This window comes from Oncorhynchus nerka, linkage group LG4 (assembly GCF_034236695.1).
Source record: "Oncorhynchus nerka isolate Pitt River linkage group LG4, Oner_Uvic_2.0, whole genome shotgun sequence".
In the NCBI taxonomy this organism is placed as follows: domain Eukaryota; kingdom Metazoa; phylum Chordata; class Actinopteri; order Salmoniformes; family Salmonidae; genus Oncorhynchus; species Oncorhynchus nerka.
The window spans coordinates 29,641,032-29,659,593 of NC_088399.1; the positions used below are offsets into that span (position 1 = coordinate 29,641,032).

Here is an 18,562-nt window from a genome sequence, read left to right on the forward strand (position 1 = left end):
GGTCTAGATTATTATTTGGAATATGCTGCCCCTTAGTGGAAAGATGAAGTACTATGAGAGCTGAATGCCCTGCTTGTACAGTTCACATCAAATGTTTTTACTCATATTCCTGTAATGCTCATGTATGCATTTTACTGAAGGCTTTTGTGTTGATAGCCCTCTCTATTGAGAGCTTAACATCGGAACTTTGTGTGTCCTGTAGGGCTCTTTGGGTTTACCAGGCCGTCCCGGTTATGTTGGTCCACCAGTAAGTGTTTCTCTCGCTGTATGTGTCGAAATAGCACCCTTTTTCCCTTTATAGTGCACCATTTTTTTTTAACAGCACCTTATCGACCCTGGTCAAAAGTAGTGCACTAAATAGGGAATAGGGTGCCGTTTGAGATGTGTCCACTGTCTCTTTTCTTTCAAGCTGCCTTTTTTGATTTGCACCCTAATTTTCACCCCTTTGACATACTTTGTAAAAGGTCTAACCCTATGTCTGTCTTTTCTTCAGGGGCCTCAGGGAGTCAGAGGGTTCACAGGCTCAGAGGGAAACCCTGGACCTGATGTGAGTGACCCACAGTAACAATACTACACCTTGTTTCAGATTTACAGATTCAAACATTTCTGAATACTTTAGGGTGTTATTCATCAGTAATTGAGTGTGTCACTGACTTGTGTCCATGTGTTTGTGACTCTCCAGGGGGAGGCTGGGTTTGATGGGCCTCCAGGGCCTCCTGGGACAGTGGTGAGTAGACAGCAAACAAGTCTGTACCTTCCATACACCCTTAGAAAAAAAGGGTTCCAAAAGGATTATTTTAGAACCCTTTTGGGGTCCATGTAGAACCCTCTGTGGAAAGGGTTTTACATGGAACCCAAAAGGGTTCTGTCTGGAACCAAAAGGGTTCTTTCTACCTGGAACCAAAAAGTGTTCTTCAAAAGGTTCTCCTGTGGGGACAGCCGAAGAACAATTTAAGGTTCTAGGTATCACCTTTTTTTTTCTAAGAGTGTACTACATATATGTATTCCAACATACAGCACAGCACAATATCATAATGGGCCCCAATTCCTAATGCTATGTCACTCATCCCATATCATATCACTCAGTGTGTATATTCTTGTTTTGTGTAGGGAGCCACTGGTTTCACAGGCCGTGTTGGCGATCAGGGAGTTAACGGCTCACAGGTGAGGGGACATTTTGACCCCAGAAGATGAGGGTCTTCCCATAATTTTTTTGTTAACTACTTTACTGGTATATGAATATGTCAGCCTTCACCAAAGGTAGCCTGCATTTACCTTCTAGGGAGAGTTGGGGCCTGTTGGAGTCATCGGCCCCAGAGGCCCCCAGGTAAGAGGAGGCGTTTGCTTGTTGTGTTTTCTTGCCTAAAGTTGGGTCACATTTAACAGAACTCAATGCTCGTAAGACTATACGGGAAATATTACACACATACTATACAACATGTTTTAAAATGACCTGTTTTCTATTTATTTCACCAGGGACCCCAGGGTTTAGATGGCGAGAGTGGGCCTCCAGGACTCAGGGGAATCCAGGTCAGTCTCACTCAGCTGCACATTAATGTTCCCTAACTTGGGACCAGATTCCTAACTTGGGACCAGATGATTGACTAATGTATTTGGAAACATATCTTTTTCAGAGGGATTTCTCATCATAATAATATATAATATCAGGGGGTTAAAGGTCATCTGTACTGTTTTCATATTTTCACAGGGACAGCCTGGGATGAGTGGTGCCCTTGGTCCGAAAGGTGATCCTGTAAGTCTCTCCTCTCTTCTCTCGTAAAGTTAATTCTGCTCTAGTAAATAAATGACTATAAATGTCTCTCTCCAACCCCCTATTTTCCTTCCTCTCTCTGTCTTCCTCAGGGGCCTATGGGGACAATGGGTATCCGGGGTGAGCCAGGGTTCGAGGGGCCCATGGTGAGTAGCATAGTACCCAGTGGACTGACCACCTAAACTCCACTCTTCCTTCCAGAGACACACACACATAGCAACCTCACAGTACCTGTCACTTAAAGCTAGAATCCTTAATTAAAACAATAACCAAGTGGTTACCCCGCCAGTGTTTTGGAAAAAAGCTGAGGGAAAGATCTAGAGAGATGTAACCACTTTAAAATTCATAGACAGAGCTATCGATGCAAGTACTGACCATCCATTATATCACAATTATAGTAAAACATTTTAGGCTATACAGTGTTTGTTTACATTTACTGTACATTGTTTACAAACATAGTAAAACAAGCTTATATTTTGTGTTCTAATTAATTGAACTAAGCTGATGATGTATTTATAAGTTGTATGTAGCAACTAAGGATTCCAGTTTTAAGTGACAGAATCAGGCTACTGATGATACTACTCAGTGTGTATCCCATTTCCTACACATTGAAGCTTTTATGTGTTGTGGAGCGCTGCTCTTAGCTAATGGATGAAACCTCTATCCTCACGCTGTATGATCTTCTGATAGCCTTATCCTCTAGCTTAAGAGAGTAAAGGTGACTAAATCCAATGGGTGTGATATCCTCTAGCTTAAGAGAGTAAAGGTGACTAAATCCAATGGGTGTGATATCCTCTAGCTTAAGAGAGTAAAGGTGACTAAATCCAATGGGTGTGATATCCTCTAGCTTAAGAGAGTAAAGGTGACTAAATCCAATGGGTGTGATATCCTCTAGCTTAAGAGAGTAAAGGTGACTAAATCCAATGGGTGTGATATCCTCTAGCTTAAGAGAGTAAAGGTGACTAAATCCAATGGGTGTGATATCCTCTAGCTTAAGAGAGTAAAGGTGACTAAATCCAATGGGTGTGATATCCTCTAGCTTAAGAGAGTAAAGGTGACTAAATCCAATGGGTGTGATATCCTCTAGCTTAAGAGAGTAAAGGTGACTAAATCCAATGGGTGTGATATCCTCTAGCTTAAGAGAGTAAAGGTGACTAAATCCAATGGGTGTGATATCCTCTAGCTTAAGAGAGTAAAGGTGCTTAAGAGAGTAAAGGTGACTAAATCCAATGGGTGTGATATCCTCTAGCTTAAGAGAGTAAAGGTGACTAAATCCAATGGTGACTAAATCCAATGGGTGTGATATCCTCTAGCTTAAGAGAGTAAAACCAAAAGGTGACTAAATCCAATGGGTGTGATATCCTCTAGCTTAAGAGAGTAAAGGTGACTAAATCCAATGAGTGTGATATCCTCTAGCTTAAGAGAGTAAAGGTGACTAAATCCAATGGGTGTGATATCCTCTAGCTTAAGAGAGTAAAGGTGACTAAATCCAATGGGTGTGATATCCTCTAGCTTAAGAGAGTAAAGGTGACTAAATCCAATGGGTGTGATATCCTCTAGCTTAAGAGAGTAAAGGTGACTAAATCCAATGGGTGTGATATCCTCTAGCTTAAGAGAGTAAAGGTGACTAAATCCAATGGGTGTGATATCCTCTAGCTTAAGAGAGTAAAGGTGACTAAATCCAATGGGTGTGATATCCTCTAGCTTAAGAGAGTAAAGGTGACTAAATCCAATGGGTGTGATATCCTCTAGCTTAAGAGAGAGTAAAGGTGACTAAATCCAATGGGTGTGATATCCTCTAGCTTAAGAGAGTAAAGGTGACTAAATCCAATGGGTGTGATATCCTCTAGCTTAAGAGAGTAAAGGTGACTAAATCCAATGGGTGTGATATCCTCTAGCTTAAGAGAGTAAAGGTGACTAAATCCAATGGGTGTGATATCCTCTAGCTTAAGAGAGTAACCCAAATATTATGACTAAAATATTTGTCAAAAACCTATTTTTAGTGGCAAATTACAAGACTATAACTGACTAAATAGACCCAGAAAAAAAATATATATATATATAGATTTTTCATTTCTGTTCACTAATATGAGATGTGACGGATACTAAGTGGACTGGACAATGTTTTTTTGGAGAGATTGAGACCTTTTCAGTAATAAGCTCAATTAATATTAGCAGCACAGATGCGCAGCTCAGTTCTGTTCAGCAGTGGGATGGACACACCACATTCGCTAGCAATAGCTATACTGTAGATAACAACCTGGGGCACGTTCAGTAGGACACTTTTTGGAACATTTTGGAACATTCAGATAGAAATATGATATGTAGAACAAACATGCCTCTCTGTGATGTTGAATAAGGAATCATGTATACTTTGCGTACTGCTGATCACGTCCAAGGTCGTTAGCTATAGCTAGCTAATGAGGTAACATGACTGAACAAGGTGTAGTCTAAACAAATGGTTAACGGTCCAGTCCGCAAGTCGCCTAGTTTTTAGAACGGCCCACGATATGCTTTATGAATGTAAAATGCAGACCCCGCCAATGCACAATGCAAAGAAAAAAACATAGCGCCGGTATTATGGGTCATATTTTTTGAACGGTTGGGCTAGAATCAAGCCGTTTTCTCAGAGGAAAAGATGAAGACTTGGCTACGTTGGCTACAGAACCTGGAGCAAATGCAGTGGGGAAAGTGGGAGGGTTAAGCTAGACTCCAAATTCATGGACTTTCTGTCTGCAATATTCAAGAAGGTTTTGCAGCTGAACGTGGCCCTGGCAACATTACCAGTAGCCTATATGCTAACATTTGGTGGCACAGAAAGGAGAAGGAACAGTAAACCATTTGTTGACTAAATTCCTCTTGCCACTACACTGTATCTGACTGCGTTAACAACTTTATTTTGGGTTAATGGGGACCCAATAACTCAGACTTGAGCACTTGGACCAGGACTTGAGCACTGGGACTCGGACTTCAGCCATAGGGACTCGTGACTCGACCATTGGTGACTTGGACTTGGAGCACAGGGGAGTTGGGACTCGATTTGGAGGTCACTGGGCGAAACATTAACTCCCATTCAAAGTCATTAGCCCTCTTTTTACTTTTGGACACCAATGCGGCTTCGGCGTCTGTGGAACATTGATAACAATCGTAATGCCACAACCGAGTGACGGAGGTGCAACCCATACTACTTTGTCAATACTTTTTGTTGAGCGTGAAAAACCCAGCAGCCTTGCAGTTCTTGACAGCAACGTTGCAGTTCTCTACTACTATACCCCGTTCAAAGGCACTTCAATCTTTTGTCTTGCCCATTCACCCTCTGAATGACACACATATACATTCCATGTCTCAGTTGTCTCAAGGATTTAACATCGTTCTTTAACCTGTCTCTTCCCCTTCATCTACTCTGATTTATAGTGAATTTAACAAGTTTAACAATAAGGGATCATAGATTGCACCTTGATTCACCTGGTCAGTCTGTCATGGAAAGAGCAGGTGTTCTTAATGCTTTGTACACAGTGTATATGTTTGTGATACAGTATTTCTGCTGTTGGGAAGAGAATAGGATGTTATGCAGGAAACTATGTTGGTAGGACAAGGCTATGCATGTTTGTGCACAAGACAGGGATTTGTGTTTAGTATAGGTTTAATGAGGCAATACAAATGTGATGTGACTAAAATGAAAGGGCATTAAGTTGACTTAGACTTAGACTATATCTAAAAAAAGATCCAAAATGAACACTGGTCTGAATGATGAACACACTGTATCTCTGTGTGATATTAAACGCCCATTTGGAGAAGTTGTAAACTGCTAGATTCCATAGTGTAGAAACCCAGGCGGTTTAACTCTGGCTGTTATCCAGACGTCCTCTAAGGCCAGTGGTTCCCAAACGTTTTATAGTCCCGTACCCCTTCAAACGTTCAACCTCCAGCTGCGTACCCCCTCTAGCACCAGGGGCAGCGCACTCTCAAATGTTGTTATTTGCCATCATTGTAAGCCTGCCACACACACACTTTACGATACATTTATTAAACATAAGAATGAGTGTAAGTTTTTGTCACAACCCGGCTCATGGGAAGTGACAAAGATCTCTTATAGGACCAGGGCACAAATAATAATATAATAATAATCAATCATTTTGCTCTTCATTTAGCCATCATACATATTAAACCTTATTTGTTCATCATAAAATTGTGAATAACTCCCAGGTTAATGAGAAGGGTGTGCTTGAAAGGATGCACATAACTCAATGCAATGCTGGGTTGTATTGGAGAGAGTCTCAGTCTGAAATCATTTTCCACACACGTCTGTGCCTGTATTTAGTTTTCATGCTAGTGAGGGCCGAGAATCCACTCTCACATTAGGTACGTGGTTGCAAAGGGCATCAGTGTCTTAACAGCACGATTTGCCAAGGCAGGATACTCTGAGCGTAGCCCTATCCAGAAATCTGTCAGTGGCTTCTGATTAAATGACATTTTCACAGAACTGCTTGTTGCAAGTTCGATGAGGCTCTCTTGTTCAGATATCGGTAAGTGGACTGGAGGCAGGGCATGAAAGGGATAACGAATGCAGTTGTTTGTGTCGTCCATTTCGGGAAAGTACCTGCGTAATTGCGCACCCAGTTCACTCAGGTGCTGGTTTCCAGTGGGTCGCAGAAGAGAATGTCTTCCTTAATTGACCCCCTAAACGTAATGGACAGGAGCTGTGCCAGGCCCGCCACGTCTGTTGACTCATCCAGCTGTAACGCATATAATTCACTGGCTTGTACACGAAGCAGTAATTGTTTCAAAACATCTCCTACCATGTCACTGATGCGTTGTGAAACAGTGTTGTTTGATGAAGACATTGTCTGTATAGTTTTGTTGGCCTTTTCCCCCAGCATTGTCCCAGCCATATCTGCGGCAGCAGGAAGAATTAAGCCCTTTAGAATGGGGCTTGCCTGTCCTAGCCACTCGGTAGCTCACCGTATAAGTCGCTTCTAGCCCCTTTTTATTAATGTTATCTGTTGCTTTTATACGTCTTACTACTCGAAAGTCATCTTTATTCTCGCTTATTTTTCAAATTGTCATGTTTCGTTTCTAAATATCTGCGCAAGAGTGAAGGTTTCCTGTAAGAGAGTAACGGTTAATGTGATTAGATGTTAACTATTGACTAGGCTACCTGTATTTGACATTGTGTTGTTATTTCGCTGAACACTAGATTATTTTATTTTATTTTTGGCAGTGAAACAAGGCTACTCAGGCGAGAAAAAAAACTCACCCAAATGTATAGCCCTGTTGGAAAATATAAATATATTCTTTGAAAATGTGAGGAAAAAATGTTTTCAGTCTAGTCAGTTTACATTGTCAGTCAGTATGGCTGAAGTGTGGCTATAGATTAGACAATGAGATCATCATGAAAGGGAAGATTTTGTGAAATATTTCTGGAGTTTTGGAGCCATGATGTGATAGGCGTCCATCTACTTGAAGCAAGAAAATCTAACTAAAAGGAACTAACACTTCAATCCCTTCTCTGTCATTCTTTGATTGAAGGGGCCACTGGGAACACAAGGTCCAAAGGGTTTCCCTGGAATTACTGTAAGTACTGCTTCTGCATTTTACTGAAATACATTTTGAATTAGATATAATACATTGTTGTATTGTCCTTAGATTGATTCAAAACACTTTGAAGAATCAGGTTGCATGCTTTTCAACTACTTACTGTACCTGCAGTTCTCTGACTCCTCTCTGACCTCCACAGGGTAAGAGAGGACCAGACGGGGACAAAGGGGACCCTGGACCGAAGGGGGAGAGAGTAAGAACCCAGCCTCTGGAGACGTGTAGACATTCAACAAAACTAAAACTCTTGATTCATACTTTTTGACATCTAAATTATGAGTTACACATTTGTCTTCTCTCTCTCGTTCTATCTCTCAGTGTGTTCAGGGTGCTTCGGGAATCCAAGGGCCTCAGGGAGAGAGTGGTCCTAGTGGCTTCCCTGGCTTTACAGGGCTCAATGGTCAACCTGGCACTAAAGGCATTGGGGTAGGTCGTCTCCCTGCCTTATCACTGTATCTACAGTTATATAGACTACTACTTTACCACTGGAAGACTGATGGATTTTGTGTCTCCTCTTTTAGGGGGAGAATGGAGAAACTGGCCCTCAGGGAAAACTGGGCAGAGATGGGCTGAAGGTCAGAGAAGACTTAAAAAATGAATGCATTATAGTGAAAGTAACATTTAGATTGTCATTCTTTCATCAGATTGGTCAAAATGATGATAAAACTGTGGATTTCATGTCCTAAAAAGTGTGTCCCAAATGGCACCCTACAGTATATAGTGCACTACTTTGAGTCCTGTAGGAGGTGCCATTTGGGAAACAGCTATAGTCTCATAAAAAAATGTCTGTTTCTCTGAAGGGGAATAGGGGTCCAGATGGGCGCAACGGCCAGCCTGGACACAGAGGGACCAAGGTAGGACACTTCTATTGAATGTGTTTATGAGGGTTGGAAAATTCTGGGAACTTTCACAAAATGTCCAAGCTATCCAGAATTTCTGGGATTTGGAATTCTACAGGGATTTTTGTTCAACCTTAGTATTTAGTAAAGCGTGATTTTAGTCCTGCTCTTGATATTTGAATGGTAACCTGATTGGCACTGCCTTCTTCTACCTAGGGTCGCATCGGACAGAGAGGGCATGATGGCCAGCCTGGTTCACTGGTAAGCACATACCATGCACAGACAAACACTAGTGGAGCCATCTACTTGATCAATTTGCATTGAAAAACAAATGAATATTCTTGACAAATCAGATATACAGTATACACCTCAATGGGCAACATCTGTGATTGTCAGAACAGCAGATCTGTGGTGTGTGTGCAGATAAGTGGCAAAACACTTAATACTAACACTTCTGCTTGGTGATGAAGAGTATCCAAGGCTGTATGGGCTTATCTAACGGAGCTGACTAAAAGCTAGTGTGAATTACCGTCCATCATCCCACTATTGGGCCACCTTGGTGAATACTGTAGGCTGCTGAATATTACGTAATCACAGTACACTTATTATGAGTGTGTGTGTGTACTTGTCTCCAACAGGGTTTGCCAGGCCCACCTGGGACAGAGGGACCAGAAGGAAAGCCTGGTACACAGGTTCCCATTCTATATCATATTTCAATACCATGATCACACCCCTGAAGACACTGAGCTTGTATACAGTGCCTTGCAAAAATATTCACACCCATTGGATTTATTCACCTTTTGTGTTACAAAGTCTAATTAAAATGGATTTAATTGAATTTTTTGTCAACAATCTACACAAAATACTCTGTAATGTCAAAGTGGAAGAATGAAAAAATAAATAATAATAATTGTATATAAATTAAATAACTAAAATATAGTCAGCTCCCTGAGTCATTCAGCTCCCTGAGTCAATACATGTTAGGAACACCTTTGGCAGCGATTACAGCTGTGAGTCTTCTTAGGTAATTCTCTAAGTGCTTTTCACACTTGGATTGTGCAATATTAGCCCATTAATCTATTCATAATTCTTCAAGCTCTTTCAAGATGTAGGGGGTCATGGCTAGACAGTCATTTTCAAGTTGATTTAAGTCCAAACTGTAACTTGGCCACTCAGGAACATTCACTGTCTTCTCTGTGAGCAACTCCAGTGTAGATTTGGCCAAGTGCTGTAGGTTATTGTGCTGCTGAATGGTGAATTCCTCTCCGAGTGTCTGGTGTAAAGCAGACTGAAGCGGGTTTTCCTCTAGAATTTTGCCTGGGCTTAGTTCCATTTCTTTTTATCCTGAGAAACCCCAGTATTTTCTGATGTCAAGCATACCCATACCATGATGCAGCCCACACCATCTTGAAAATAGGGAGTGTTGTGTTAGATTTGCCCCAAAAATAAGACTTTGCATTTAGGCCAAAAAGTGTATTTCTTTGCCGTGTTTATTCTGTATATTTGTATTCTTCTTTTCACTCTGTCATTTAAGTAATTTGTGGAATCACTACAATGTTGTTGATCCATCCTCAGTTTTCTCCCATCACAGCCATTGAACTCTGTAACTCTGTCAATCACCAATGGCTTCATGGTATTTGTATTTTATTACGGATCCCCATTAGCTGCTGCCAAGTCAGCAGCTACTCTTCCTGGGGTCCAAACAAGATTAAGGTGTGCCTTGTGTGTGTGTGTGTGTGTCTCTTCACAGTTCGCAATGTTCCATAAGATGTAGTTTTATCAGATTTTTAAATGTGATTTTACTGCTTGCATGAGTTACTTGATGTGGAATAGAGTTCCATGTAGACAAGGCTCTATGTAGTACTGTGTGTTTCCCATAGTCTGTTCTGGACTTGGGGATTGTGAAGAGACCCCTGGTGACGTGTCTTGTGCGGTATGCATGGGTGTCTGAGCTGTGTGCTCATCATTTAAACAGACAACTCAGTGCTTTCAAGATGTCAATGCTTCTCACAAAGACAAGTAGTGATGCAGTCAATCTCTCCTCTACTTTGAGCCAGGAGAGATTGACATGCGTGTTATTGGGGCGGCAGGGTAACCTAGTGTTTAGAGCGTTGGACTAGTAACCGGAAGGTTGCGAGTTCAAACCCCTGAGTGACAAGGTACAAATCTGTCGTTCTACCCCTGAACAGGCAGTTAACCCACTGTTCCTAGGCCTTCATTGAAAATAAGAATTTGTTCTTAACTGACTTGCCTGGTTAAATAAAGGTAAAATAAATTTAAAAAAAAAATCATGTTAGCTCTCCATGTACATTTAAGGGCCAGCTGTGCTGCTCTGTTCTGGGCCAACTGTAATTAACCTGTGTCCCTCTTTGTGGCACTTGACCATATGGCTGGGCAGTAATCCAGGTGTGACAAAACATGTGGCTGTTGGACTTTTTTTGTTAATAGTGATGTCAAGAAACAGAGCATTGTTTTATTATACTCTCCCCATCTTAGCTACTGTTGCATATATTTGTTTTGTACATGACAGTTTTACAATCCAGGCTTACTCCAAGCAGTTTAGTCTCCTCAACGTATTCAATTTACACATTATACATTACAATATGTGGTTGAGGTTTAGGGTTTAGTGAATTATTTGTCCCAAAAACAATGCTTTTACTTTTTGAAATATTTAGGACTAGCTTATTTCTTGCCACCCATTCTAAAACTGACTGCAGCTCTTTGTTAAGCGTTTGCAGAGATTTCACTTGCTGTGGTAGCTGACTTGTATAGTGTTGAGTCATCAGCATACATAGACACACAGGATTTACTGAGTGCCAGTTGGCAGGTCAATAGTAAAGATTGAAAAAAAAGTAAGTGGCCTAGACAGCTGCCCTGGGGAATGCCTGACTCTACCTAAATTATGTTGACAAGGCTTCCTTTAAAGAACACCCTCTGTGTTCTGTTAGACAGGTACCTCTTGATTCACGACATTGCAGGAGATGTAAAGACATAACACACTTACTTGTGAAGACATCAAAACTATGAAATATCACATGGAATCATGTTAAATGAATAAAAATATATTTTAGATTTTAGATTCTTCAAAGTAGCCACCCTTTTCCTTGACGACAGCTTTGCACACTTTTGGCATTCTCTCAACCAGCTTCACCTGGAATGCCAACAGTCTTGAAGTAGTTCCCACATATGCTGATCACTTGTTGGCTGTTTTTCCTTCACTCTGCAGTCCAATTGGGTTGAGGTCGGGTGATTGTGGAGGCCAGGTCATCTGATGCAGCACTCCATCACTCTCCTTCTTGTTCAAATAGCCCTTACATGGCCTGGATGTGTGTTTTTGGTCATTATCCTGTTGAAAAACAAATGATAGTCCCACTAAGCCCAAATCAGATGGGATGGCGTATCGGTGTGGTATCCATGCTGGTTAAGTGTGCCTTGAATTCGAATTAAATCACAGACAGTGTTACCAGCAAAGCAATCCACACCATCATACGTCCTCCTCCATTCTTCGCGGTGGGAACCACATATGCGGAGATCATCCATTCAGCTACACTACGTCTCACAAAGACATGGTGGTTGGAACCAAAAATCTCAAATTTGGACTCATCAGACCAAAAGACAGATTTCCACCGGTCTAATGTCCATTGCTCGTGTTTCTTGGCCCAAGCAAGTCTTCTTATTATTATTGGCGTCCTTTAGTAGTGTTTTTTTTGTTGCAACAATTTGACCATGAAGGCCTGATTCACACATTCTCCTCTGAGCAGTTGATGTTGAGATGAGGTGTGTCTGTTACTTGAACTCTGTGAAGGATTTATCTGGGCTGGAATCTGAAGTGCAGTTAACTCTAATGAACTTATCTTCTGCAGAAGAGGTAACTCTGGGTCTTCCTTTCCTGTTGCGGTCCTCATGAGAGCCAGTTTCATCACAGCGCTTGATGGTTTTTGCGACTGCACTTGAAGAAACTTTCAAGGTTCTTGACATTATCTGGATTGACCATCATGTCTTAAAGTAATGATGGACTGTCATTTCACTTTGCTTATTTGAGCTGTTCTTGCCATAATATGGACATGGTCTTTTACCAAATAGGGTTATCTTCTGTATACCACCCTACGGTACCTTGTCACAACCGAACTGATTGGGTCAAACACATTAAGAAGGAAGGAAATTCAACAAATGTACTTTTAACAAGGCACACCTGTTAACTGAAATGCATTCCAGGTGGCTACCTCATGAAGCTGGTTGAGAGGATGCCAAGAGTGTGCAAAGCTGTCATCAAGGGAAAGGGTGGCTACTTTGAAGATTCTGAAATATAAAATATAACACTTTTTTGGAGACATGATTCCATACTGTATGTGTTATTTCATAGTTTTGATGTCTTCACTATTATCCTACAATGTTGAAAATAGTAAAAAATAAAGGAAAACCCTGGAATGAGTAGGTGTGTCCAAACCTCTGACTGGTACTGTATATTTTTACAGCAGCAGATTAACAAAACAGCTCCCACAATCTTCTTATTATAATTTTCTTTCAGCTAATCGTCAGTCATTTGTGTAAGTACTGGACATGTTGAGTGCCCATCCCTATTAGTGTGATGAAAGTTGTTGTACATTTGTTTACTGTGGAATAGCACTGTATCTGGTCAAACACATTTCTTTCCAAAATTTGGCTAAGGGTTGGTAACAGGTTGTTGGTCAGCTGTTTGAGCCAGTAAAGTGTACTTTGCTATTATTGGGAATTACATTTGCTTCCCTCCAGGCCTGAGGGCACATACTAACTTGTAGGTTTAGATTAAAGAGATGGCAAATAGGAGTGGCAATAATATTATAGTCCACTATCATCCTCATTAATTTTCCTTCCAAGTTGTCAGACCCAGGTGGCTTGTCATTGTTGGCAGACAACAATACATTTTTCACCTCTTCCACACTCACTTTACTGAATTCAAAATTACAATGCTTGTTTTTCATAATTTGGTCAGTTACGCATTGAGGTGTAGGTTCATAAGTTGTTGTTGGCATGTCATTAAAGTAATATCTGCCAATATCAGTGGGTTTTGTGATAAATGAGCCATCTAATTCATCTAATTCATCTAATCTTTTTACTATTACCCTTTATATCAGTTATCTTAAGTTTTTTCTTCGTTTTATTTAGTTTAGTCACACGATTTCTCAATTCACAGTATGTTTACCAAACGGCTGTGCAGCCAGACAGTGTGTCAGTTTGGATGGGGAGCGTCGCTGCACAGTTATTTTCAAGTCTCTTCAGAGATGTTCGATCGGGTTTAAGTCCGGGCTCTGGCCAAAGGTGCCTTTTGGCAAACTGCAAACGGGCTGTCATGTGCCTTTTACTGAGGAGTGGCTTTCATCTGGACGCTGTATCACCTGATTGGTGGGATGCTGCAGAGATGCTTGTCCTTCTGGAATGTTCTCCCATCTCCACAGAGGAACTCTGGAGCTCTGTCAGAGTGACCATCAGGTTATTGCTCACCTCCCTGACCAAGGTCCTTCTTCTCCAATTGCTCAGCTTGGCCGGGCGGCCAGCTCTAGGAAGTCTTGGTGGTTCCAAACTTCTTCAATTTAAGAATGATGGAGGCACTGTGTTCTTGGGGACCTTCAATTCTGCAGTAATGTGTTGGTACCCTTCCCCAGATCTGTGCCTCGAAACAATCCTGTCTCGGAGCTCTGCGGACAATTCCTTCAACGTCATGGCTTGGTTTTTGCTCTGACATGGACGGTCAACTGTGGGACCTTATATGGGACCTTATATAAAAAGATGTATGCCTTTCCAAATCGTGTCCAATCAATCGAATTTACCACTGGTGGACTCCAATCAAGTTGTAGAAACATCTCAATGATGATCAATGTAAACAGAATGCACCTGAACTCATTTTCGAGTCTCATAGCAAAGGGTCTGAATACTTTTTATGTTGTATAAATTTGCAAAAATGTCTAAAAAACTGTTTTTGCAAAATGTGGAAAATGTCAAGAGGTCTGAATACTTTCCGAATGCACTGTATTTGCCAATCCTTTTGCATCATCCCTCTCAACTATAAAATATTTCAATTCCTCATCAATCCACAGGGACTTCACCATTTTTACAGTCATTTTCTTAATGGGTGCTTGCTTATTAGTAGCTGGAATTAGAAATTCTTCAACATAGGAATCACTACAAAACCTTGTGTATGATATCGGGGTGGCATGGTAGCCTAGTGGTTAGAGCATTGGACTAGTAACCGGAAGGTTGCAAGATCAAATCCCCGAGCTGACAAGGTACAAATCTGTTGTTTTGCCCCTGAACAGGCAGTTAACCCACTGTTCCTAGGCCGTCATTGAAAATAAGAATTTGTTCTTAATTGACTTGCCTAGTTAAATAAAGGTAAAACAAAATAATATATATATATATATATATATCTTATACACTATATTAGGACCTAGCCTTTGGAACCTTGTTTTTTCTCTCGATATTGCTACTATATTATGATCACTATATCCGATGGATGTGGATACTGCTTCAGAACAGATTTCTGCAGCCTCGGTAAAGGTGTGATCAGTACATGTAGATTATTTCATTCCTGTGCAGTTTATAAATACCCTGGTAGGTTGACTGATAACCTGAACCAGGTTGCAGGCACAGATTACAGTTTGAAGATTGTTCTTAAATGGACAGCTTGATGAAAGCCAGTCAATATGTAGGTCACCCAGAAAAAAAAATACCTCTCTGTTGATATCACATACATTATCAAGCATTTCACAGATATGGACTGTTAGCACTTGGTGGTCTGTAGTAACTTCCCACAAGAAGGAATGAAAACTCCCTAGGGAGATTCATTCCTGTCCTGCAGCTCAGTTCAGAAGGACAACTGTATGTTTGATGTGTTTGGGTGGTTTAATACATAACCCACAACATAATTATCAACCTGACCATGTTTAAATAGATATTCAATGTCTGATTTGTTATTGTTAACCATCTACCAACCACTTCCCTTCTTTATGAGGCTTTCTAAAAAGCTCCCTGGTCTTTGTAGTTGAATCTGTGCTTGAAATTCAATACTTGACTGAGGGACCTTGGAGATGTTGTGTGTATGGGGGACAGAGAAAAGGTTAGTCATTCAAAAATCATATCAACCACTATTATTTCACACAGAGTGAGGTCCATATAACTTATGTGATTTCTTAAGCCACATTTTTACTCCTGAAGTAATTTAGGCTTGCCTAAACAAACTTTTGCAAGGCACTATGTATACATAGAGCAATGTCACAAAATAGATCTCAAATGTATTTTGTCTGGTTTTTCCCCCCTGTCTGTACTGCATACTGATGTAGGATCTTAATTGTATCACCCTGTTGCAGCAGAACCTTCCTGCAATGCAGGACATTTAAAACGTTTAGTGATTTTGAGGTTTAAAAAGGCATCTGAAGTTTGAAATTTCAGACTTGATTTTCCCTTACAAAAAATGTTGCACCCCCCACTATTTTTTTCCATTAATTATAATCCACATATAATTCACATTTCCTGTTGCTGCGGGATAATTTTTCTGCTGAAACAGGGTGATACAATTAAGATCCTACATCAGTATGAAGTACAGACAGGGGGGAAAAACCAGAAAAATGCTGAAATTAAGATCCTACATCTGTATATTGACATATAATTGAGAAAATATATGAAAGATTGCTCAAGAAAAGTATTAGTGTAATCAGAAAGGATTCTAGTAAAATGTCTCCTGAGTAGGGTTGAGAAATTCTGTTAACTTTTCCAAAATGGTTAATTCTGTTAACTTTCCCAGTTTTCCAGAATTTCAGAAAATTCCTGGAAGTGCAAATTTTGCAAACATACTCCTGAGAGTTTCTGTATATACAGTACAATAGCTGGACAACTGTAGTCATTCTGGTTCTGAACAGCAGATGGCAATCTTCACAACCCTGCTCAATGTGACAGATTCACAAATGATTGTCATTGTATGTGGGGAATTTTCCACTTTAATTAATCACCCATCAACTTCAACCTCATATCATTACATTCTAAAGTTATTATGACAAGATTAATGAATTTGTGTCCTTGTTTAATATGTGTAGTCATGTAGTTACTGTAGTTGTTAATGGTTAGCCCTGTGTGTCTTCTTCACATTAGTGCTTGTGTATACAATATTACCTCTGTTGATGTGTATTGAGTTAACACTTGTTTCTCATGTGTTACAGGGTCTCTCTGGTTCAGTGGGAATAACTGGCGATAAAGGCCTAAAGGTACAGTACAGTACAAGCAGTATGCATAGTCTTATCATGGAGACAGAAACACAATACATGTGGTTCACTTAAAGGTCACTATGAAACTACTGAACAAAAATATAAATGCAACATGCAACAATTTCAACGATTTTACTGAGTTACAGTTCATATAAGGAAATAAGTAAATTGAATGAAATGAGGTTCTATGAAATTAATGAATAAGACCCAAATTTATGGATTTCACTTGACTGGGCAGGGGCGTAGCCATGGGTGGGCCTTGGAGGGCATAGGCCCATCCACTTGGGAGCCAGGCCAACCTGGGGAGCCAGGCCCAGCCAATCAGAATATTTTTTCCCCACAAAAGGGCTTTATTGCAGAGAAATACTCCTCAGTTTCATCAAATGTCCGTGTGGCTGGTCTCAGACAATCCCGCAGACGAAGAAGCCGGATGTGGAAGTCCTGGGCTGGCGTGGTTACATGTGATCTGTGGTTGTGAGGCAGGTTGGATGTACTGACAAATTCTCTAAAATGACGTTGGAGGCAGCTTATGATAGACAAATGAACATTCAATTTTGGCATCAGCTCTGGTGGACATTCCTGCAGTCAGCATGCCAATTGCACGCTCCCTCAAAACTTGAGACATTGTGTTGTGTGACAAAACTGCACATTTTAGAGTGGCCATTTATTGTCCCCCGCACAAGGTGCACCTGTGTAATGATCATAAGCTTCTTGATATGCCACACCTGTCAGGTGGATGAATTATCTTGGCAAAGGAGAAATGCTCACTAACAGGGATGTAAACTCATTTCTGCTCACAATTTGAGAGAACTAAGCTTTTTGTGCACATGGAACATTTCTCTGATTTCTTTATTTCAGCTCATGAAACATGGGACCAACACTTTATATGTTGCGTTTATATTTTGGTTCAGTATAAGTAACTCTAAGAACTTCTTATAGTTACTCAGTCTCATAGTGACCTTTATGTTTAAATTCATTGGTTGGCGAATTATATCATTCTCCAGGCTCAGCTATTTTTGGCCGGGCAGTGCAAGGTAGCAAATATAAACACCTTATCACATTTATAGGACACCCCTGGATTATATGATGGGTTTTATATGATTTCATGACCACTACAAACGCAGACTAGGGCAGACATTTTAATAGGGCAGAAAAGTACCTGCTACTGAGCTAGTTAACGATATCAGGTGTCTCTCCATACTTGTAAACGGGAGCATTAAAAGGTTTAGGAGTATGAGGTGGTAGGTTAGGGATATTGCATCATCACTACACACACAGGCACACACACACACACACCTGTGCATTCGCACACACACACTCTCATATAAACGTATGATTATGTGGGATGTGGATAATATAATATGAGGTGGCGTGAAAGTGGTTTGTACCCCAGTTAGTCACCTGGCCAGTGTATTGCATTACAACCTCTGCTATATAATATAGACTCATACCCAGGCAGAGAGAATAGTGAGGGGGGACAGGGAGACAGGAGTAGGAAGCAGAGGAAGAGGGATGACTAAGAGAAATATTTGTGGCATCTGGGCAATATGACCAATAATGATCCATTTGAAAAAGTTATGTGCCATCTACATATCCATTAATACCTGTAAATAGCTGAAGGTTCTTCATTGATTTAATGTCCTTTGCAGGAACATTGGTACAGTTTTACTCCATTGTTGATGTTTACATCATTAAATTGGGTGCAGTTAACCTCTGTACACAACCAGAGACACAATTACTCAATAGCCCCGCATATATAATCATAATTACAAAGTCATTAATCAGAAGATTAAACAACTGTAAGCAAAAAAATAATAAACTAAATTAAACACTGATGTGACTCACAGCGTTGTGCATACATCTTAATTTGATTGTAAGTAATCAATTGGGTTTGTTTTATATTAGCATTTAAATGGTTTTCATTGACTGGACCCATGCGATAAGCCCCCATCTCTTCTTTCTTCCTCTCTCTATCATTCTCTCATCCTCTACTCATACTCTCTCCATCACTCTCTCACCTTCTTTGTCCTTCATCCAGGGATTCCAGGGCATTGCTGGAGAGCCAGGTCCAGATGGCCGTTCAGGCCCTCTGGTGAGTCTAGCATGAGTAGACAGCACTATTG

General features: G+C 40.6%; 1 protein-coding gene across 1 annotated transcript in view; it reads left to right on the plus strand.

The window, feature by feature from the left end:
- LOC115117378 (collagen alpha-2(I) chain-like) overlaps positions 1 to 18,562 on the plus strand; it is a 132,810-nt gene that overhangs the window by 108,364 nt on the left and 5,884 nt on the right. The window contains exons 16-32 of the mRNA XM_029645852.2: positions 203 to 247; positions 494 to 547; positions 683 to 727; positions 1,111 to 1,164; positions 1,283 to 1,327; positions 1,477 to 1,530; positions 1,709 to 1,753; positions 1,864 to 1,917; positions 7,301 to 7,345; positions 7,509 to 7,562; positions 7,685 to 7,792; positions 7,888 to 7,941; positions 8,167 to 8,220; positions 8,422 to 8,466; positions 8,844 to 8,897; positions 16,395 to 16,439; positions 18,478 to 18,531. Coding sequence (XP_029501712.2) covers positions 203 to 247; positions 494 to 547; positions 683 to 727; positions 1,111 to 1,164; positions 1,283 to 1,327; positions 1,477 to 1,530; positions 1,709 to 1,753; positions 1,864 to 1,917; positions 7,301 to 7,345; positions 7,509 to 7,562; positions 7,685 to 7,792; positions 7,888 to 7,941; positions 8,167 to 8,220; positions 8,422 to 8,466; positions 8,844 to 8,897; positions 16,395 to 16,439; positions 18,478 to 18,531 — 909 coding nt within the window. The remainder of the gene's footprint in view (positions 1 to 202; positions 248 to 493; positions 548 to 682; positions 728 to 1,110; positions 1,165 to 1,282; positions 1,328 to 1,476; positions 1,531 to 1,708; positions 1,754 to 1,863; positions 1,918 to 7,300; positions 7,346 to 7,508; positions 7,563 to 7,684; positions 7,793 to 7,887; positions 7,942 to 8,166; positions 8,221 to 8,421; positions 8,467 to 8,843; positions 8,898 to 16,394; positions 16,440 to 18,477; positions 18,532 to 18,562) is intronic.